Source organism: Lytechinus variegatus, chromosome 11 (assembly GCF_018143015.1).
Source record: "Lytechinus variegatus isolate NC3 chromosome 11, Lvar_3.0, whole genome shotgun sequence".
NCBI lineage: Eukaryota > Metazoa > Echinodermata > Echinoidea > Temnopleuroida > Toxopneustidae > Lytechinus > Lytechinus variegatus.
Window position 1 is genome coordinate 6,866,221 of NC_054750.1, and position 23,263 is coordinate 6,889,483.

Here is a 23,263-nt window from a genome sequence, read left to right on the forward strand (position 1 = left end):
CACTGATTTAAAACATACTTAAACAATAGTCAGTGGTCTAGCTATGGAAAGCCAAGAATGCTGTAGATGTGTTTTTACACTCATGAACCATAAGTGTAACAAGTGGAATGCCTCTGGCCGTCTCACCTGCATCACGCGGTTCAATACAGGAGCAGTGCTGACTTTGAATACTACTCTAACTCGCACAAGATGTTCAGTGACACATGGTTACTCTTATGTCCACTTTTTATGAACTAGACCAATAAACTTACAGAGATATGATGGTTATTCAACAAAAAACCCCAACATGGCCAAAGTTCATTGACCTTACGTGACCTTCGACCTTGATCATGTGACCTGAAACTCGAACAGGATATTCAGTGATACTTGATTACTCTTATGTACAAGTTTCATGAATCAGATCCATAAACTTTCAAAGTTATGATGGTAATTCAACAGATACACCCAATTCGGCCAAAGTTCATTGACCTTTGACCTTGGTCATGTGACCTGAAACGCGCACAGGATGTTCAGTGATACTTGATTACTCTAATGTCCAAGTTTAATGAACTAGACCAATAAACTTTCAAAGTTATGATGGTAATTCAACAGATACCCCCGATTCGGCAAAAGTTCATTGACCCTAAATGACCTTTGACCTTAATCATGAGACCTGAAACTTGCACAAAATTTTCAGTGATGCTTGATTACTATTGTGTCCAAGTTTCATGAATCAGATCCATAAACTTTCAAAGTTATGATGGGAATTCAACAGATATCCCCAATTCGGCCAAAGTTCATTGACCCTAAATGACCTTTGACCTTGGTCATGTAACGTGAAACTCATGTAGGATGTTCAGTGATACTTGATTAACCTAGTGTCCAAGTTTCATGAACTAGGTCCATATATTTTCTAAGTTATGATGACATTTCAAAAACTTAACCTCAGGTTAAGATTTCGAAGTTGATTCCTCCAACATGGTCTAAGTTCATTGACCCTAAATGACCTTTGACCTTGATCATGTGACATGAAACTCTAATAGGATGTTCAGTAATACTTGATTAACCTTATGGCCAAGTTTTATTAACTAGGTCCATATACTTTCTAAGTTATGACGTCATTTCAAAAACTTAACCTCAGGTTAAGATTTGATGTTGACGCCGCCGTCGCCGCCGCCGTCGGAAAAGCGGCGCCTATAGTCTCACTTTGCTTCGCAGGTGAGACAAAAACACTCATGGTTCATGACTGAAATATTTATTTCACACATGATTTACCATAATTGGTCCACTGATTTAAACCATGCTTATTGGTCAAACTATGGACAGTCAAGTGTGAAAAAAATATACAAAGCTGAAGTAATGTTTGGCCATTGTTTTAATCAGTGGTGTAATTATGGGTACCTAAATGTGGAGCAAATGTTTTCACAGTTAAATAAAACAACTGCATACAAAGTTAGACTGGTTTAATCAGGAGTCTAACTGTGAGTAGCTAAATGTAAAGAAATATAAAGATATTCAATTTTTCTCTGAAAGCATGGACCCCGACCACCGTTAAGCATAAGGAATATATATTTATATGTCGTATTTGACAACCCATAGTCAAACTATCATTTTGAATAAAGTTTAAAATGCTGTGTTACAAATGGCTTCTGTGTAGAAAATTCATAGGCAGCCTGGGAATGATTTAAACCCATGACCTCTGGATTACTCAGGCCAGTGTCTTAAACCACTTGACCAATGGAGTCCCCTTGTATTCTTGGATCATATCATCCCATGAATAATAAAAAAAGGACATTTCTTCAGCACTTCATACATTCAAGAAATAAATCCTAACAGGTACCAAATAAATATACCTGGGTTGAGAGCAGCAGTGTTGATGAATTTCTCCCAGAAAGGGACCAACCAAATGGATTGAGATTTGAACCGCGGATCCACTGACTTGGAAGAACAGAATGAGAACGACTACACCATTAGCTTCAACATGGATATGATCTACCTACATGTGCCTAATACCAAGGATGGAGTCAAGGCTGGCCTCAGGGTCATACTTTTTCCAGCCTTGGCCTTGACCTCTGGCCGAATCATGTGTACCGAGACTATGGGAGGTTTTCTCCAGCGGCCTCATGACTCGAAACTCCCAGCCTTGACACCAACCATGTCTACTACCTACTTTAGGTGTCCTAGACAGTCCTCGAGATGTATCTTTGTAAATCTTTCTAGTTGGATTCCTCAGTCCCTCATCGCTTGGCAGAGAAAGACAATGGTCCTTGTCCGAGGGCTGGTATAGGCGTCTTGGCGAGTAGTTTGTTGTCGGCTGTCTTAAGGGCTGCTAGTTTCTGGTTCCTGATCAAGGTCATGTTGATCTTCCGTTGCGTGACCTCGCTCTTTAGTCCTCTGACCTCCTCCTCAGCTTGATTGCGGATCTGTAAGAGAAATGATGGAAAATCATCATCATAGTCATCATTGTCCTCATCAACAACATCATCTTCAACATTATCATTACCATCATCATCATCATCTTCCATCATCATCACCATCTACATCATCATCATCATCATCATCACCATCATCATCACCATCATCATCACCATCATTATCATCATCATCATCACCATCATCACCATCATCATAGTCATCACCATCATCATCTCCATCATTACGATCATTACCATCATCATCTTCACCATCATCATCTTCTTGATCATCATCATCGTCATCTTCATCATCATTTTTTCATCCCCCTTCTCATCTTTACCTTCACTTCTCTTGTGAGATTCATCCTAGAGTTGTCAACCTTTCTTCGTATTTCATCCAACTCATGCTGCATCTTCAAGATATTGATCTTATGGTCATTCTGAAAGAGAAACAGCATTACATAATCAAAATTAAATATTAAATATTCATTATTTTACTAATATCTGCTTTAATGTCATTGATTCATCATCTATTCATCTCATGCAAATTTGAAATGTTGCCTAGTGCCTACTGGCTATGCAGAATTTAAACTGATGCTGTTGCTTTTTTTCACTATGTGTTTTCCACAATATGGCATTCTGTGTTGGTGTTTTTTTTTTTTTTGGGGGGGGGGATCATGGTAACTAAATACACCCGTTGTCATGTTTTGAACATCAATGAGCGCACACTTTTACACAAGTTCAGTGTTTATGTCAACTCATTTACATAAACAACTGATTCGAACCCTAGTAACAAATATAAATTCAGCACAATAGACAAAAGCATTAATTCACTATTTTTATCCTTTCTCAATCCAATGCTGTAGAATCATGAGAAATCAAAGCATGAAATCTGAATAAGCTATTCATTTAAACCAAAGATTAAGGACTACATACATATGAATTTAGGCCTTAGTCTTTATTTCATAGAGGCCCTCTAGCTTTCCTGTAAATTCTTGATGCATACACGTTTCATTTTTCTTTTCAAATGGTATTTACATGAATGAGTACATAGTTTTTAATTCGTCCAATGTATTTATAAATAAATTTGCATTAAAAAATGGACTCAAAACACAGGAACATGTGAAGAAAAATTTAAATCAAAATTTAAAAAAATCCTACCTTTTTTGATGGAGGACCTTTGACTGATGTAGTCCCCTTTTTCTTCCCTTGCAGATGACTGAGTAGTTTATTATGCATCATATCCACTTGGCTTCTCACATCGTTAACATCTCTCTCTAAATCTTTTGTCTTCCTCTTCTCATCAAAATATCTCTTCTTCCAATAATCACGAGCTTCAAGAAGTTAATAAGACAAAATAATGATGATTATAAAATATTCTACTTTCTCATAATGTGCTTGAATGGAAATAATATCTCTACATTCCTTACTATTTATAATCACTATCCTGGTCACTAGATTTTTGTTGATTTTTCTCAGTCAGTATATTTTTTTTATTATTCATGATTATATCAAAATTAATTGTCCTATTTCTCAATAAAATTAGGGTATATTTCTTTCTTTTTTATGTGCAATACATGTTTTATTTATGATGGTTTCAGAAAAACCATGTACATTTCCTTTTATAACACATATTACAAATTTCAAATCAATTCTTAATATTTCTCGTTCCATCCCAACATTTTACCCCCTCCCTACATTTACAGTCCATTTCCCTAAATATATATATTTAGATGCATAAACTTTCTATTTCAAACTCTCCGGACAAAATTTCATTACTGAAGCCAGGACAAAAGGTTAAAAATAGAGGTTGTTATAAGTTTCACTGGTCTCAGAAATATGCGATCAAATATATCAAGTTATAATGAAATAATATCAGATGACAAAAAAAGACAAAGTATTTTTCATTTTCCAGGTGAATAACTTGACACTAATTATTAAACACTATATTATCAAAATATACCCAAGACTCCAAAAAATGAGGAAAAAAGATGAAGTTTTAGGATCAATGTAGGTACCAAATGGAGCAAGGCTCAATGATGGGAATCTTATGTTCACTTTCCACTGGAAGTGAACATAAGATCAAGAAAAAAAAATCTGTATTTTTCTTTTAAATTGAAACACATTTAATATCATACATGGAAAGAAAATGATAGTCAGTATATATATATATATTGTTAAAAGGACAAAATGAATGTTAGATGAAAAATAGCACATTAGTGTTGATTTCATTACATTCTCAAAATTTTGATATCTTGTGCATTACAAAATAATCAAATTTGTGATATCTCTATAAAATTATGAATTCTACACAAATATTCAGTATAGGTTTACAATCACAAGATAATATATTTGAGTGTACAAGGTCTACAGTCGAGTGTCATTTAAAGCAATTTTATCAGTTCAATGGTTAATAAGTGTTAAACTCACACAGCAAACTAATTACTGCAGAAATACATACATAACATACATGATCACATATTTGAATAAACTGATTTTCACTATAATCAGAATTATTAGATCTTACCATTCAATGTATCAAAAATATATTAAACCCATTTCTTCCATTTTAACAATTAAAGGAAAGGAATATGAAATAAAATGAAATGAATCCCCAGAGCAGGATATTTACATGATTTTATTTTTTAAAGTATTTTTTGTAAATATCCTATGCAGCAAAAGAACATAGGTCTCAAAATAATATTTAATCAATATTCATGCAATGTATTTGGCATACAATGGAGCCTCTCAAATCGATACAATTGTACAGGAGCAATACATTGATGGGCATTAAATTGTCAATCAGCTAGATTAGATGATAAAATAGCGTACCGAGTCGATATTGATTTAGCTTCAATTCTACCTTTTGAGTTTGAAAACGCGATATCACTAATTAATCTCAATTTCCAAATCTAGCAAAATTTGTTTTATCTTGCTGTTCCAAGGCTCATGAAATGTCCACAGCTATAACAAAGGAATGATAGGCAAGTGTTTAATCAGGTTGCCTATGGAGATTAAGTTATGTACATATTGACATGCCTACACAGTTTGTTTTTCCTCCCCTATTCTTCCCTTCCTCTCTTTTTTTTCTAAGGTTTGCTCAAATGAGATAGCACGTAGTGTTAGGGAACTAATTTCTTTGAATCTTTGATAATTATGATTGCTTAGCTCTTTGTGAATTGAATTTCATTGCAAGGATGATAATTATTCTATTGACCCCATCTTCCTTATTACACAATTCATTTTCATTTGGTTATGGTACATGTATAAATATACATATACTGACTAGAAAAGTTTTTGATCTTATTTGTTACAATGTAGGTTCTTTGACTTGCAGTTATTAAGGAAGACAGTAGTAAATCATTAAATAATTTCACATTAATTTGTACAGTATGTTCAGCAAGGTGTGCAATAACCAAAAGGAAATAAGGCATTTGTAACGGTATATCAAATGTCCGTTGGATTGGAAGATATATTCATGGGAACATGATTGGGATACATATTGCATTATGGGATACAAATGGAAGTATTCTGATAGATGATCACTTCCTACATGAAGTTTCATGACAAGAGTCAAGATCTGGGATGAATTTGGCCTCATCTCTCAAAAGGACAAGATTGTTACATGTAGGTACACATATATGTTAAACACATCAGTATGTATTTGTAGAGCTGCTTGATATCTATAAAAACATTTGCAAACATAGAAATATTTACAATAAAAGAGAGTAATACATATTGCAATAATGACTATACGAAAATAAAGAAAAGAAAGAAAAGGAAAAGTTCTCACGGTAAGGACAAAATTCAGTTTTAATTGCACAGCATAAACATGTACCAGAACTACACATCTTCATTAGTACAGGCAATTAAAGAAGTTAAATTATACTGGACAGATGTATGTATACAGTAAATGTTAAAATGGAAATGCAGAAATGAAGAAAATAATATACATGCCTAAATCTACTGCATGAGTAGGGGTATTGCAAGAAAATTAATTTGTAATCAATTGGAAGAGATCAATTTCATCTTTAAATTATATTTCAGATGTTTGGTACAGAGTATGCATTTTCATAATCTCATCCTTGTTGTTGTTTGTGTTTTTTTAATCTAATTCTCGATTGTACTTTCATGTCACTATTCAATATTATTATGAAAATTTATGTACCCCAAATCAATTTCATATATTTTTTGTAAAATGAAATATTTAAGTTTTCAAGCTGCATATTCCATTTTATGGATATAATAAACATAATGGAATTAAATCAAAATATAAAATAAATTACAAAATTTTGGTAAATGATAGATTAATTTGCCTACAGTAAATCAATTCATATTTCCTGTTTTAAGAGACAGATCAGGCATAGATCACAAATACGGAATGATCTGCAGACTTAAAATTGACTTTTGAACCTAAATTTTACTTGCAATTAATTGCAATTTTCTTGCGATACCCCTATAATGTGATCAGATGACACAAAGGTGGAGAGCAGCAAATTAAGAAAAAAAAAACATTTCAGAAGACTTACGATGAGTTGCAAGATCTGGCGTGTTACTATTTGATCGTGGTTTTGATTCATATAAAGCTAAAGACAAATACGTGAGAAATAATAAATCGAGTGCAAAACAATTATAATAGAAATAAATCTACTACAATGTAGACATAAAAAAAGTCAATTGAACTCCATAGATTAGCGCAATAGGAAAAAAAAAGAAGAGTGATTTAATTGCGATACAAGTATGACAATGCTATTTATCTGATTAAATTTGTTGACTCGTGAATTTGACTGCTATGAGCACATTCAACCCTTTTCCAGGAAAAATGCAAGCAATAAATAGCTGAATTCATAAATTGACATACACACAAACAAATACAATAATAACTAATAAAAGCAATAATTGAAAAATACATTGCATTTTAAATCCAACTCCATTTATACATGGTGGGTATACAAATTTAACAGTTGGGTGATCCACCCAAAAAATATTGCTTTTGTATTTTTGACAAGTAATTTCCTGGAACATTCAATTCCAAATAATAGATTTTGTTTGAAATTTATTTACAGTAATTCATGCCAGTGAAGATAACTAATTCAAAACAATCTAGCACTGATGTGCTGACACCATTATTTCAATTTTTGACGATGTGTTTGCAACCACATTACTAGCTGGGTGGCCGCAGGCATAATAAAAGTGTTCCATTTTCTACATCAGCAGGAGAAAAACATGTGCTGAATAATTTAATGGGAACATATGAAAGACAAAGAGGGGGAGAGGAAAAGGAAAGGGGGAAAAATACTCATGTTACAAATTGACTTTCAGTTGCCTCTCCATTCTCAAGAAAATAAAAAGAATGCAAATCAATCTATTTCACTTTCAGCTTAAACACTCTCAATAACATCTCAGGTGAGAAGATCTTTTATGGGTCCACAATAACTCAAAAGCGCCTCATTCAAGAAAAAATACTTCATAATACTGTATCATTCATGTTGGAAGCTATTGAGAGACAACGATCTCCCTGTAAGTCATTTAAAGAGTTGAGCGTTTTACAAGAGGGGTAACCTTGTCAAATCTCATAGTGTTTGTACAGGCCAATCAATGTGGTCTAGACAATAGGCCGCAGAATCAATAGCAGGGGTACGGTAACAATCGGCCCGGGAGTGTTTTGTTTGGTGCCCTACAAGGAAGGGGAGGAGAAAGAAGAAGGATGCCACCAGATGGAGGTGAAATGGTACAAGTTGCGGGGTACGTGCTTCATCTTTGAGGATTTCCAGCTCATTTGGAATCAGCTATAAGAATTTGATCATGATTTGTACAAGGATCCACAACTTTTTTAAAGTTCGTTAAAAACTGGCATAAATAATCTCAAAGACTTGCCTATTTTATAATTAAAACAGTTGTTTGATACTTAAATTATGTTCAATAGAAAATTGAAAATGTACAAGGTTGCTTTTAAGACTGCAGCTCAGGAGATAAGAGAGAAACTAAATAAAGATTGAACCCTGAAAAGATAGAAATAGTAGCATACTCTTCCAATCTCTATTCTAGCATAAATTGCTTTTCATAATAGGCACAGCAGGTGTCCATATCGTCATAACGTCATATAAAAATGCATCATATCAATATCTATCTTGATCGTTTCCTCGCTGCCAAAGTGACTGCAAGAAACTTCCCCAGGAGGAAACCGATCGTGGAATAGGTGGTTTGTTACGCGGTTGATTGCATACACCTCCATCATGTCTGCACCATAATGCCTGATCAATAATAGCGCACAAAGACAGCAAGAATGTCACTGATCAATCAATAAAGCAATTGAAAGGCACTTCCATTCAGTCCCATGCAATCGGAAGACAAGTGTTTTCCTTGCTTTCCTAGAGTGGGTGCCGAGGATATCACAGAATAGCCCTGACGCAAGTGTCAATTCAGACAGCAACCTTCCAGAAAGACGCGACCCTTCTCCACCCATTTTTGCCAAAAATGGAAGCCTCTACGACATCATCCTAGGCAGTATATTTTAATAGTGTAACACATACAGCTGGCAAATAACAAAAACTTTACATATTAAAAGAATCAAATGGTGTCTATCATTTTAACTACCAATCAATGTTTCCTAGGGTGATAGCAAATGTTGCCCCATGACATTACCGCAATCAGTGCAAAAGCAAGTATTTCATTTTTTTTCAAAGAATAAAGCAGCCATCAATAGCTGGCAGGTGCGTTGATCTGTTGGTGCATTTTTCAGACTGTTTCTCTTCTGCTTTTATATTTCAATTACAAGCCATTGAAGAGTAAGAGGCTATTGACCATAATTAAAAGTGACTACCAAGAAGGAAGCATAAAGGGCACGAGGAATAAAGCAGTGAAATCTTAAGCAGGTGTTTAGATAGAATGCTAAAAAGAGAGGAAAAGTTATTATAAATAATCATTATTATAAATTATACCAAGGTACTTCTCCTTCGAAATGCCATATTCAATGATTTTTTTAGCTTTGGATTAATATGTATTCCTTAATTTTCATTGCCAGAAAAAAAGGGTTTTATTTGTGCAAAATACACTAGAACTGGTTTTCTACACTCTAGCTGAAGATGGCCTTAAATTGTTCAGTTATGTCTCACATAACACTTTTTGCCACTATAGAGATTCCAAACTTATGAATAATCAATAACCAAGCAAGAAACCTAGAAAGCAAGAAGCGGGTCAACAAGATCACCGTGAATAACAAGCAGTCTTGCAGAGACAAATAAGATAGGCTTTTGCATTGTTGCAGATAAATCATGAAAAAAATATGATCATTTTCAACTACATGTAGATAACGAACACAATACTTACAAGCTGTTATGCACAATAGGTGTAGTAATATTGCTTATAATGTCCTATATTTACAGAGTGCCTTTCAGAAATTTGTATACAATTTACAAAGCACATAAACATACATGTAACACAGAAATTCATTATCTATCATGACCAATATATGACAGACATAATGAATAAAATTATCAAAATATTATTAGGTTGCTAATTTCTGATATATCTCATATGTATACAGTGTCACAGACACATTAAAAGTCATATCCTACTATGGCTAAATGTGAACAATTACACAAGGGATATAATTCGCAAAGTACAGTGTACTCACATCTATTTCTCCTTTCGTGTGTTTTTGTCTGGAGTTCCTTGGCCCGTTTGATCAGATTCTCACGCTCTTTCTCTTTCTTTAATCTCTCTTGCCGTGCTATTTGAAGTTGTTCCAATAAATTAGCCACTTCAGGAATAATACAAAGAGAATTGAAGAAAAAAGCATTTATTAAAATGATTCTGATTTTTAAGAAACAAAATATAAATGTTAAAGATATAATATGTGTAGGTAAGCACAGGAAACAGAAGTAAAATAAGCATTGGTATATTACATTTATAAGTAAAAACAAATCAAAATGAGCCAGATAAGAATGCTAATGGCTTTCTACAAAAAGCTGGAATAGATAATCTCGCTGTAAATGATAACTCAAATAATGAATTAAAAAGCCACATCATGATACAGAATCAAAAAAAAAAAGAAAAATCAAGAAATCATTCACATTTTATGTAAAAAGCAATTCATTCAACCAGTCATTGCAAGCATGCACATTTAGCAGGAAATATTTAAATGGATTCTATACCCGATTCCTCATTAGGTATAACTGTCAAGATGAATGAAAATAGAAATAATACATCAAGAAATTACTCAATTATCATACTGTCATTATGTAATATACGATATTAAACTGTATTTACCTGTTATTTGTTTTAAATGACACCAAAAATATATAGATTTTCAATTACTATCATATGTTCTTTTTACCAACATCAAAAATAACAAAAAGTTTTTAGGAGAATGAAACCTTTGGAACAAGATAGCTTGTGTGATAACAGAAAAATCAAAGAAACAGATCAATGAAAGTTTGAGAAAAATCAGACAAATAATGAGAAAGTTATGAGCATCTGAATATTACATAGCATAAGTGATCAAAATATTCAAATGTCAATATGAAGACTCAACTCACAAAATTAACTTATCCTGTAAAGAAATGGTATATCAACTTACTTTCTGGATCTGTTTCATAGACCTCTTCTTCGTCTGTTATACTGCTCTTCCTTATCTTCCCAACCTAGGATAAGCAAAAACAAAATAGAGTTTACAAACGGGGAAGGTGATGTTTCATTCCAAGATTGTTCACATACAGGTATAGTAAGCATGCATGACCAAATAGAATATTAGGGGGCAAAAAGTTTTTTCTACTGACATTTTACAAATGAGTAAAGACCACTTGGTAATTTTTCATTGAATATTTGTGAAAAACAAATACAGTAATTATCAATTACACACCTTCTCTGTGTCATTTCATAATGATATTTCTTGTTAAAGGTCCATTCCACTTTCCATGCTTTAGTCACAGAGTTTAATAGTTTGTGTAGGAGAGAGCTATACTTAAAAGCTTTTTCTTTTTATTCCATGCTTGTGAAGCAACATGTAGCAATGTTATCAGGCATCCAACGTCTTTAAATTTGAATATTTCAATTGTGAACTGATATATCAATGTAAATACTGTTTTTAGACTTCAACACATATTTTATACTCATCAATTTAACTGACAAATATATATGAATCTTCAAATTGATATTCAGATTAGAGACTTTGAAATATACACCCCTTAAAAAAAGTTTTGCAACTCAGTTTTGGGGAATGATATCTTTTTGGTTAATGAAGTATAAAAAATGAAACTGGTATCATTGGAAAGCTGAATTATTCCTCTTTACAATGACATGCCATTTGCTGTGATTATGTAATCATGGAATATGCAGTCACCCTGAACGTTGAGAAAAGTCAGAAGTGAAATGTTGCAAAATGCATTGATTTTTAACATTAGTCTCCATTTCTATAGAATTTCCACCATGCAGGTGACACTGAATGCACTCGGCCCATCCTCAAAACAATTGGAAATTCGCTATTGGAAACGACGCATTTTGCAACATTTCATTTCTAACATTGCTGCGTATTATCATGTCTGTGTATTTCATGCTAACACTCGCGTTACAAATGACACATGATTGTAAAGAAGAATATTCATGCTTTTTAAAGATATCACTTTTACACATGATGATGGCACATTAAGAAATTTATTAGCACTCAAACTTGCAGTTTGAGTTGCAGAACTCAAACATGACATGGCAACGAATTTTGCAACATTTCATTTTTTACATTTCTGCATATTTATCATGTCTGTGTATTTCATGATAACACTTGCATTACAAATGACGCATGATCGTAAAGAGGAATAATCATACGTTCCATATGATGATGGCACACTAGAAATTTATTAGCACTCAAACTTGAGTTGCAGAACTTTTTTTGAGGGGTTTATATTGATGGTTGAAATGCACTCTTTTTCAATACAAATAAACTCACAAGAATTACTACATGTAAGGGAATGTTTAGTTAACAACATAGGAGGGAAAAAAGCTATGTCCAAAGACAGATCTAAGGTCGTAAAATTTTATGGTAACATTTTTGGGCATAATAAAATCACAAAGATCAATATTTTTTGTTAACTCTGGAACTAAATGAATTCTGCAATGAAGTAAAAACAAATTTACAATTTACACAAGTTAGGCATCAACAGTAAATGTGCCAAAGCAGTCAATTAGCTTTAATATCTACAGTACTCACCGATTAACTTGCCATGACTGCTCTTTAATGAAATAGTCAATAAGCAATCTACCACCACAATTTATAGTTTCACCTCATGTCTACCGTGTGCTTTTTTACCTTTCACATGTAGACAAAATCAAGTGCAAAATTGTACTTTACAAAGAAATAACAGGTGGTGTACAATGTCTAGGTGTTAGTGTGTCAAATCTGTTACCATGGCAACCAATGATATGAAAGGTAAGAGACGTTTAAAGGACGTACCTTTGCTTTCCGGTGAACCTCCGGTGTGAGATGCACCCTTTTGATCCCGTCCTGTACAGCTTGCTGTGAGGCCATCTCCATCTCCGTATCCTCCCTTCGTCTGCTCCCCCGACCTGGATGCGGGAGGTGGCCCACCTCCCCGCCACCTGCTCCATCCTCATCCCACGTTGACTGGGGTTCGTAGTCCCGTAACTCGTGTTCCGCTTGTCTCCTAATATGTTCATCGTCCAGGACATGCCCTCTACTATCCAGGGATTGGTTGGTTTCCATGGCAATGGCAGCATCATCATAACCATCCTCACCCTCGTCCAGGGAACCATTGAGAGCTTCCATTCTCTCCCTTTCCGTGATGCTCCGCCGTCTTTCCTCTTCGAACTGTCTCTCAGCTTCTTTCCTTCTTTCCATTTCTTCTCTCATCCTCTCTTCTTCTTTTCTTTGCTCCTCCATCTCTTTCTGTCTTTGCTTCTCCATCTCCCTCAGCCTCTGTTTCTTCATCTCCTCCTGTCTTCTGTGCTCCTGTTTTCTTTCATCTTCTCTTCTCTCCTCTTCTCTTTGCCTTTGTTCTTCTATTCTTTCTTCCTCTCTTCTCCTTTCTTCTTCTCGTCTTTCTTCCTCTAACTGCCGATCCACTTCTCTTCTTTCTCTTTCCAGCCTCTCCTCCTCCTTCCTCTCTTCTTCTCTTTCCTGGATCTCTGCTATTCTTTGCCTTTCCTTCTCTATCTCCTTCTCTTCATAGCTATCTGATCTCTCCCATCTACTTCCGGATTGTTGGAATTGTCTGTTATGTTGTTGATCAGAGTTGAGTTGGTTGTAGTATTGATCATCGATGTCAGATTTCCTTCTGAAATGTCAAAAAAAAGAGAAAAATATTGAATTGAATTATGCCTCCTTTCGTCTAGGATGCAAGTATGCTATAAATTCAAAATAAGACTGAACAAATCCAGCAAACATTACCGTTTTTAGCAAGAAACTCAATGGATATTTCATACAAAAGTGTTCAGAACATAGAAAGTAGAGTTTTATCTTTATGTTATGGATATGATGGATAATCACAAATTTCTATCAAAATGAAAGAAATATAAATAGAATTTTATTTCAGATGGTTAACAGTTCTACCTTTGATAGTCTGGGTCATCATCCTCGGGTGTTGGCTCTGCTATCCCAGAATCCTCATTAGTGTTGTTGGTGTATGCATCTGGGCGACCGGCTTTCCCAGGCACTCCCATCGTGCTCTGCAGAGGGTCACCCTTGTACCCCTGCTGCTGCTGCACCATGGGACTTTGACCTGGGGATAGGGTGTCAGAGGTTGGTATATCAGGGGGTGTGGCACTCAGGGGTGCAGGGAACGACACACTGTTAGGATTGTTACGAGACAGTCTACGGGAGCCAGACTGGTGAATGTTGCTGCTGTTGTTGTTGTGGTGATGGTGGCGGTGCCGGTGGTTGTTAGTGTGGTGTTGGAGACCAGTGGTTGCGGGCGGGGAGTCTTGATCGACATCCTCCCCATGAGATGCATTGTTAGTGGTGCGTTTGTTAGTGGGGCTTGCAACATCGGCAACGTGGTTAGTATCGTCATCGGAATTTGACTGGGTGTTAGTTGGATCGGCTGTGTGAGATGAGATGGGATGGGATGATTTAGAGTTCTTGAGGGTTGTTTTGTGTGGATGAGACCCAGTTTGGGACTTGACTACAAGAACATCATACGTTTGATTAGCTCTAAGGGGTAAAGAGTGAACTGCGTTTGAAGTAGCGGAGTTGTTAGGGGATTGGTGAGCAGCCGTGTTATGACTGTCAGTCCTTCTATCAGGATGAACAGCTACAGGATAATTGCTACTAGAATGTTGAGCAGAATCTACAGAACCTTTAGTCAGGTTAACATTTGGGGTAGGATGGGATTGCTGGGGATGTGAGGGGTTGGGATGATGGGTGGGTAACCTTTGACCTGGGAAGGAAGTGGGATGCATTGTGGGAGAGTCCCCTGGTACCAATGTAGAGTGGGTGATGTGTTGTGATGATGGAATAATCATACCTGGTGTGATATATAAAATTGCAACAGAAACAAAACAAAAATAAAAGCAACAGCATGCACAAAAAATAACAAATACATGAGGCATGCAGGTAATAGTTGTACAAAAACACAGCATACAGTGAACTTGTGAAATAAATATTAAAATGAAATGAATATATACATGGCGACAGCTGCTATTGATCTGCCCCCCCCCCCCCATTACTTTTGACAATTTTTTTTTAACCTCAGTTGTCGTAACCTCTGAACTCAAGATAATAATATATGATTTATATAGCACATATATCCATCTTATTAGGTGATCAAGACGCTACTATATTACCCTGGTTAAGGGAGTTGACTGATTCTGGTGCTCAAAGATTTCGAGGGGTTGTCCCGGGGAGTGAGTGCAGCACTATGTGGGTAAATTTCTTAAAGAAAAACACAGCATGGCTGGGAATCAAACCAACATCCCTCCAATTGAAAGACAAGAATCTTAACCACTAAACCAAGGTGCCCCAACAATCATAATTTAAAGTTTATATTTTTGTATTTAATCAAAGACTATATGAGGATCCCACATTTTTGGGGAAAAGGATATCCTATACTTAAAAAAAATCTAAAAATCCCCTCCAACAGAATGTACCAGCATTCGTGTATCACTGTAATGTAAATTATACGGAGATAGTGATACAACAATTATTGATTACACTGACATGCCAATTATTTGTAAGCAATGAAGACAATGAAAAATAAGAAATAATGAAGAATCATGCAAATCTAGCAATGTGCAAGCATGCAAGAAGACAAATAAAAAATGCCATTTCTTAAATTTAGATTTTATTCATTAACCCATTGAATGGATAATGCACATTATTAATTGACCTTTTATTGCCCAAGTTGTCTTTGAAATATGGCTCAATGGGTTAAAAACATAAACCGTGTCGAGTTTATTTCCCATTTAATTATAAAAGGTACTGTACATGTATATAGAGAGATTATGATCACTCAACAAGAGATTGTTAGGGTTTTTTTTTATTAATGAATTGCATGTTATTGTCATTGAATCACTTTAATAGACTTGACAGTGAATTATGCATGCATTATAAGGAACCCTGGACCAATGATATTTAATTACAAATTTTACTCCAAAAAAATGCAATTACTACCTAATCCAAATGCATCATATACATGTAAGACAAAAATAAATTCTCCACTGGTATTCTAGTCACTTCAACAAATTATTTTAATCACATTCATGTTGTCAAAAATGTTGCCAGACCTTGATGTAGCAATTAATCATGAGCTGAATTAACTGCAAAAAACTTTTAACATATTTATGTATTAAAGCAATCATCATTCACCATTATACAGTGTAGATTAGTTGGTAAACTGTTAGGAAACTTTTTCCAAGACGAAATCATCTTCAGAAGTTGAGATTACGTATCTAGGCTAGTTTGATATTTTTTAAAGAATAGTCATCATGCTTTGAGGAGCAACTCATGCTGGTACGTGAACATGGAGTGGTACGGCAAAAGGACATGTAACTTTGCAAATATCATTTTAGCTCTCAGCATATGAACAATATGGTAATAAAGATAGTACCACTTTTGTGTACCAGTGCCTTTGAAGATATTAATAAACAACCCAACATTTTAATGAATAAAGAGAAAGCAATCAAAGCAATGAAATTGCAAATGAAAATAATTAGTGAGCAAAATAATATTGTACTTGATGGATAACTGTCAACAATGGATGTGATGTTTCACCAGTCTGACTGCTCCTGAGTATACACCTAAAGATCAGATTACTCATTTCCTCTTAAATTCATGCAGGTAAATCTCACTAGAACTTTACTGTCATGAAAATAATAGAATGCAACCTACATGTAACTTGATGTAAACAAAAGGTAAAAATGTTGTGCTTTTTTTTAACTTCCCTGAATTCGAACATGGAAATTTCCTCTTCATTAAATTTCATTGCTGGAGAGATAAAGGTACATTCGTACAATGAAGTCATTCAATGGACATCCTAAATGCATACTACATGTACATGTACATGTGTATTGTTTACTTAAAACAGATAACATTATCAATTATAGATTTCTTCTTTTTTGTTAACAAAGTATGTGAATATCCTCTTGAACTTTATCCCTTGTAAATCAAAACCACTTCATATATGTGTGTGTAAGTGTGTATGTGTATTAAATGTGCTAAAACTCCTTTTTTCACACTGTTTTGTGCATATGGCTTACCAGTGTTGGGACCAAACCACACATGTAATTTCCTCACTTTACAACCACAAAAAGGGAGAGATAAATAAGTGATTATAATGAGCAGCCAAAGTATGATGAAGTATAGTACTGTTACCAAGATGTATTCTCAATCAAACTTCCAGAAATTTGATGAGTTAGAAATGAACTTCAAGAGAGTGTAAGATTTGTAATTCTTTGATCCAGGTAAACCTGATCTAACTGAAATTGTCAGTATCTTTTGAACTGAATATGGTATCTCTTTTGATCAAATATTCAGCCCATCCTAATCTACTATCCTTACCGATATAAATGCCTGATGTCTGCACTGTCCTATCTTGATGCAACCTGCTTAGTTTATCTGGCTTACTGACCGGTAGTACCTCAATGACCTTACCCTGTGGTCTTTGGACAGTTCTTGAGGATTCCTGGCCCACCTTTCTTTCTATTCTCCTACCACTCAATGCCTTACTCTGTCCGCCTAAATCCTTCTTCAGCCTTGCCTCTACATTCCTACCCTTATTGTTCCTGTCCCTAACTGGCGCTAAAGTCCCTTTCCCTGTCTCTGGCTCTGATAGCTTAGATTGTTTGGCTTCCTTAGACCAAGCCGCCTGGGTCTGCTTGAGTCTTTTTGTTCTCTCTAGTGCAGCTTTACTCTGAGGTGCCTTGGCAGCGGCTAATTTCTTGTTCCCTAATGTAGGTTTAGCTTCGCCTTTCTTGATTAATCTAGAATGGGCTTTGCTGACAGCACCAGGCTTTTGTTCTTTAGACTTGACTTTCTTGGTCGTGTCTGGACTTCTCTTGTCCTGTGGCTTTACTTGACCAGTTTCTAAAACTACATGTATCTTGCTTTCTTTACCTATGCCTGCTTTGGAAAGAGAAGCATGTAAGGCAGTATGCATTACAACCCCTTCCCCTTCACACCCTTAATTAATGATTAATCTCCCAGCATGCAGGTGATCAAATAATCATTATCTTGTAATGATTCATGAATTACAATTGATTCAGTAATCATAGTTAAAAGCTGTAAAACTGGAGAAATATTATCCCTTAACAAATGCCTCACACCAACAAAGAAAAATATAAATCTTTGTTGAATGAAATAATCATTGATTCATGATGAGCCAAATGAGAAATTGATTTCCAATTGATTGACTGTAAACTCAATTATGATCAATTATTCAGGAGATACATCACCAATCACTGCACCAATCACATCAATCCTAGAGAAAACTCACCATCAGACACTGGTGCCATTCTATCGTGGTTGGCGACCTGGGGGAAATGGGTAGGCATGCCGTTGATTGGCTGAGTTGCATCAAGACGGGGGGAATAGTCTGGTTGAGACCCGGGGTAGGCTTGGTAGGCTGGCATGCTCCGGTCCTCCAGAACAAAAATCTCTGGCTGCCATGCCTATTAAGATCAAGAAAAGAAAGAATTACAAAATTGAATACAATGGCTTCTATTCTGAAGTCCTGGGTGTGTGTCACAAAAAGTGTGATTTATACTCATATGCTATTTAGAGGCATGATATTCCCTTCTGAAAAAAAAATCTGAAAAATAGCCAAAGGTTGCTAAGTCACCGAATTCTGAGGCGCCCGATCGGGGCAACAAGCTCTTGCACAGTAAAGAAAACGAAAGTGAAAATGAATAAAGTTTATAGGTTTATTTGGAGGATAAAATTAAAACTAAAACTAAAAAAAAAAATCTTCACCAAGAGTTGCCAAAATTTCACAAATTGTGAGTTCACATCCATGAAATGGCAATCCATTTTCCATATTTTAGTTGTCACACTCGGTCATCACCATAAAAGTCTACATAATATAATATGGACATATAGAATGTAAAATGTAAAATGTGAAATTTAAGCAACATTTTTGTAGGTTTTATTTGTCAATTTTATAGGTTAAAACAGTTGTCAGAATAAGAAAACAGTTATGCTTTTAACGGCCATTTAAATGGCATTTAAACATTGTGATTCGGTCCTAATTAATTGGGACTATTTTTTCAATTTGTGGATGAATATGATTTTAATACTTACTGCAGGAGGCAAATAAGCCTTGCATTTCATTTCCTGCTCCTGCTTGGGCTTCACCTACAAAGTGAAGAAGAAAAAAATCAGAACTATGATTGGTAATATCATCATAACGTTAATTATTTCTTTAAAAAAATATGTAGGCCTGGGCCTGCCTCGGGGTGAAAAGAATATCAAACATCAAACCAACTTCGGGCCACCTACACAAGACCACCTCAAGAGGTGGTCTCAGGCTGAACTCGGACCGGCCCTGGGCGATCAATTTGCAGTATGTATTAAAACGCAAATCTACCTTGAACCCGTCCAGTCCAATTGCAGTAGTTTGCAGCACAGACCCAAGTTTGTCAATAGTGTCCAGTGTAAATGTTAGTTGGAATTCAGAAAGGAGAATAAAACCAGTCGGGAATTGGGGAAGAAATTTTTTAGATTTTATGACTCTTAGACTCAAAACTAACGTTAGAATGAGCCTGCATCTGTGTTGAACATGTACATGTAGTCCTGACATGTACTGTATGAAAATGAAAGTTACCCCCCCCCACAAAAAATAATAATAAAAATAAACTAAATATTTGTTCAGATTCTCAAAGATTATCACACAACATTCTTACAAAGTACTGCAATGTCTGCATGATACATGTACTTGTCTTCAGGAACAATTATCATTCTGTAACAACTTCACAGATATGCTAGGTTGAGATTGGCTGGGAAGTACTGTTACTATGGTAACCATCAGGGAATGACAACTTGTCAGTGATGCATGCTATACAGTGCGTATCAAAAAAAAAGTTTACACTTTGGAAAAGCCCTGGGAATTAAAAAATATACAACATGTGGGCATTTTTTCACTTATATATATAATCTTGGGTTTGGGTCTCATCTATCCACTGAAAGTAAAAGTTTTTACAATATGTTACACTTGAGTGATCACTGTCCATTTTTGTAAAGCTCGCAGAAATCTGTTTGCGCAGAAATGCTTTTTTCACACTGTGTCAAGGGAGAGAGTGAAATCAAACTTACCCTGGGAAACATTTCTCATACATTTCCCTTGCACTTTTAGTCAACTGAAATAAAACTGATACATTCAAGCATTTTGTAACCATTTTGCCACCCAAATTGAAATTTTAACATTTAGTAAGAACAATCTTTACCCTTTTTGTGTCAGCTGGATCTAAAGACATAACTGAATCTGAACAAAAGTTTATATCAGACATCTCCAGCATTTTTTCACTAAGTTTTTATCATTTAAAGTGGGTTTACATTTCATTTTTCATTGTTTCTCCATACTTTTCTCAAGCTTGACAATGATTAACTATGAAAATCAAGCCTGAGCCATTTATGCACTCTTCGAAGTGTTTTGGGCAAGGAAACAAGTTATAAAAGGTAAAAGATATCTTCAAATCAATTTTACTAGCTAAATTCCATGTGTTCTTCATGATTATGCATAACTATTTCAAAGTTCTGCGCAAATAATTTTTCACTAACTTTTCAAAAGTATGTGTTGCTCACTCAAGTGGAAATATTTGACAGTTATATCGTCATTTGCTTAAATGGATCTGTAACAATATTAAAATGTGGAAAAATCTTCAGGATATTACAAATGTGTAATTTTACAGGATTTTTTCAAAGTGTAAACTTTTTTTGATATGCACTGTACAGTAATTACAGAGATTACATGACATTCAAGAAACAATGACTGCTTATTCTAATCTCCTAACCATGAACAATAATTTTCGATGGTCAAATTTGTGGGCCCATTTGTTGTCATAGCAACACTAATGGCATAAATATGAAAGCAATTATAATTTTATATCCATAATGTTGCTGGAATAAGCATAGCAATCAGTCTGATGGCAATGACAATTAATGTGCCCAGCAATAATGCTTTTCCCTGTATGCAGAGTCTTCGGATTTTTAATGCCAGCGTGTCTGGATTAAATGAAAGTGCATTTAGCATAAACTTCATTTTCACAAGGGCACTGCAATTTACCTTTTAACGCAAAACGCCTCCTTTCTAATTAACTTCGGTACAATCCATGTACATGTAACCATATCAACCAAATGTGGCTCAACAGTTCTATACGCTTAATCAGTTTTACAAGTCATGCACGACACTTGTTAGATACGGTAATAATAACCTGTGATTTTTCTTCCTATCATTTCAGAACTTAATGCAAAGTTCTTTTAAAATGGCAGCAAAAAATGTGGTTTGTAAATGTATACAGCACTTTGCCTGCACCCCCAAGGAAAAATTCCATTGGTCTAAACCTGTTTCAAAAAAAGAAAGAAAATAAATGCAGGCAACATATTTTCTGATTTGTTTATAACAAAAGGCACATAACCAAGCAAGGCTAAGGAATTGAACATTTTTTTTCATTGCTTATATAATCTTACTGTATATTTCTTTGTGTTTTACTGATAGGAATACCAGACAGCCACTATGAAAATACATTTATGTAGAACCTTTTAATTCATTCTTTAGCAAAATTTTTCACCCTCCACTCTAGATTAATTCTAATGAGATTAATTATTATGATGTTCAGTACTACATGTAGCAATGCTCAATATTGATAAGAACAATGATAAAATGAAGGTCTTTTTTTACTTTCCTCCCATCGCATCCCCTTTTTTCTTTTTTGTCTTTAGAGGTGCTGTTGATTTTGGAAATTTATATTTCAGAGAACTTCACGTAAGTTGAAAAAGGTCACACACCAAGACAATACCATATAGGATGGCCATGTGTAAGTGTAAAGAAACTAATTATTGTTGTGGTTTGCATTGTTTGATCTTTTGATTGTGATGGTGCCCCAAGAAAATTACATGTACAACAAATCAATGAACATGACCACGTTGTGGTATGTATTTAATGATTAGTTGTTCCAATAAAATATTGATTATTGACCTTTTACAGCGCTCCGTTTTGTTTCACCGATTTGTACTCATTTTTCCCACTTGTTTTTTTCTAGCCATTTTCTTCAAATTAAACTGAACAAAAATTCAACTCAAAGCAAGCATATGAAAAGAGATATACACTACACAACTGACTCAACATGTTAATATGGTAAAGAAAATAATTTAGTCTAGTTATAGTAGCATCAGAGAGCCAGCACTGGTGCCTGTCTGCAATTAAACCAGGCAGGATAGAAAGTGAAATCGTGAACATGTTGTAACAAGAAGGAATTTGGTTCATTTTCGGAATAACTCGGCCTACATATGCACTCACTTTCAGCTCTGTAATATTCTTCTTATCAGAAAACTTATTGCATTTTTTTCCAAATGACTGCGCGTAATTGTTACACATATTACATCAAATGAATCACTTTCATCAATACACACTTCAACTTAACCCCTTAGCAACCAGATGTTAGCACTGGTGTGCAAAGCCGCCATGTAATCTGGCATTGCTAACAATTCTATAGCTGGTGAGTATTACAACAAGTAAATTGTTCTTCCCTAAATAGATGGTTTCTAACAATAGACACACAATGGAAAAGAGCAAGCTGGGATCACTAGAGCGCAACTGCCATTGAAGAGTTTCTTGTTGTCAGAAGAATCCTTTCACAAAGACCACTTGCTGATGATGATCTGGGGGGGGGGCTTTGAATAGACTCACATATAGGGTGATCAGTTAAAACATCTTTCAAAAGATTCATAAGAGAGGGGGCTAATGGAAAGTAGTGTAGCTATGTGTAATGTAAATAAGAGCTGTCAGGATACCTCTGGTGAATAGCAGTGTACACATGTGGAGTTTAGCTGCTGAAAGTAGCTCTCTCTTTTCACAATAAACATTGACAAACGATTTGCAAAGAAAGGGTGGAAAGAATTAAAAGTCAATATTGTAATTGTATTCAATTTGAGCATTTTCTTGTCACTATAAATACATAATTTCTTTCTTTTTCTTTATTGAGGTGTCAGTGGACTGGAATCAATGTGAGTGATGATTTTGAAGCATGAAGCATAGTAATTTGTCAGTGAAAAATTACACAGAAGAATAAAAATCTAAAGGGTAAAAACAAGTTTTGGGGTTAAATGTCTAAAATATTTAACCAATCAACATTACATTATGTCATATATACAACTTGATTCTTCTGAGCATGCACCAAATTATAATTTTCAAAGATAGTGTTTAGAAAAA

At 34.9% G+C, this 23,263-nt stretch overlaps 1 protein-coding gene across 3 annotated transcripts in view; it reads right to left on the bottom strand.

Annotated features, from left to right (window-relative positions):
• Positions 1-1,210: 1,210 nt before the first annotated feature.
• The window catches only part of LOC121423707 (spermatogenesis-associated protein 1-like), a 29,182-nt gene continuing 7,129 nt past the window's right edge, over positions 1,211-23,263 (bottom strand). The window contains exons 4-13 of one of the 3 annotated variants that reach the window (XM_041619136.1): positions 19,138-19,191; positions 18,335-18,509; positions 13,957-14,869; positions 12,841-13,681; positions 10,975-11,038; positions 10,030-10,155; positions 6,923-6,979; positions 3,555-3,727; positions 2,735-2,833; positions 1,211-2,402 (exon numbers count right to left, since the gene is read on the bottom strand). In XM_041619136.1, the coding sequence (XP_041475070.1) occupies positions 2,217-2,402; positions 2,735-2,833; positions 3,555-3,727; positions 6,923-6,979; positions 10,030-10,155; positions 10,975-11,038; positions 12,841-13,681; positions 13,957-14,869; positions 18,335-18,509; positions 19,138-19,191 (2,688 nt within the window). In that variant the 3' untranslated portion in view covers positions 1,211-2,216. The remainder of the gene's footprint in view (positions 2,403-2,734; positions 2,834-3,554; positions 3,728-6,922; positions 6,980-10,029; positions 10,156-10,974; positions 11,039-12,840; positions 13,682-13,956; positions 14,870-18,334; positions 18,510-19,137; positions 19,192-23,263) is intronic. The other 2 variants (XM_041619138.1, XM_041619137.1) reach the window with 2 other exon arrangements.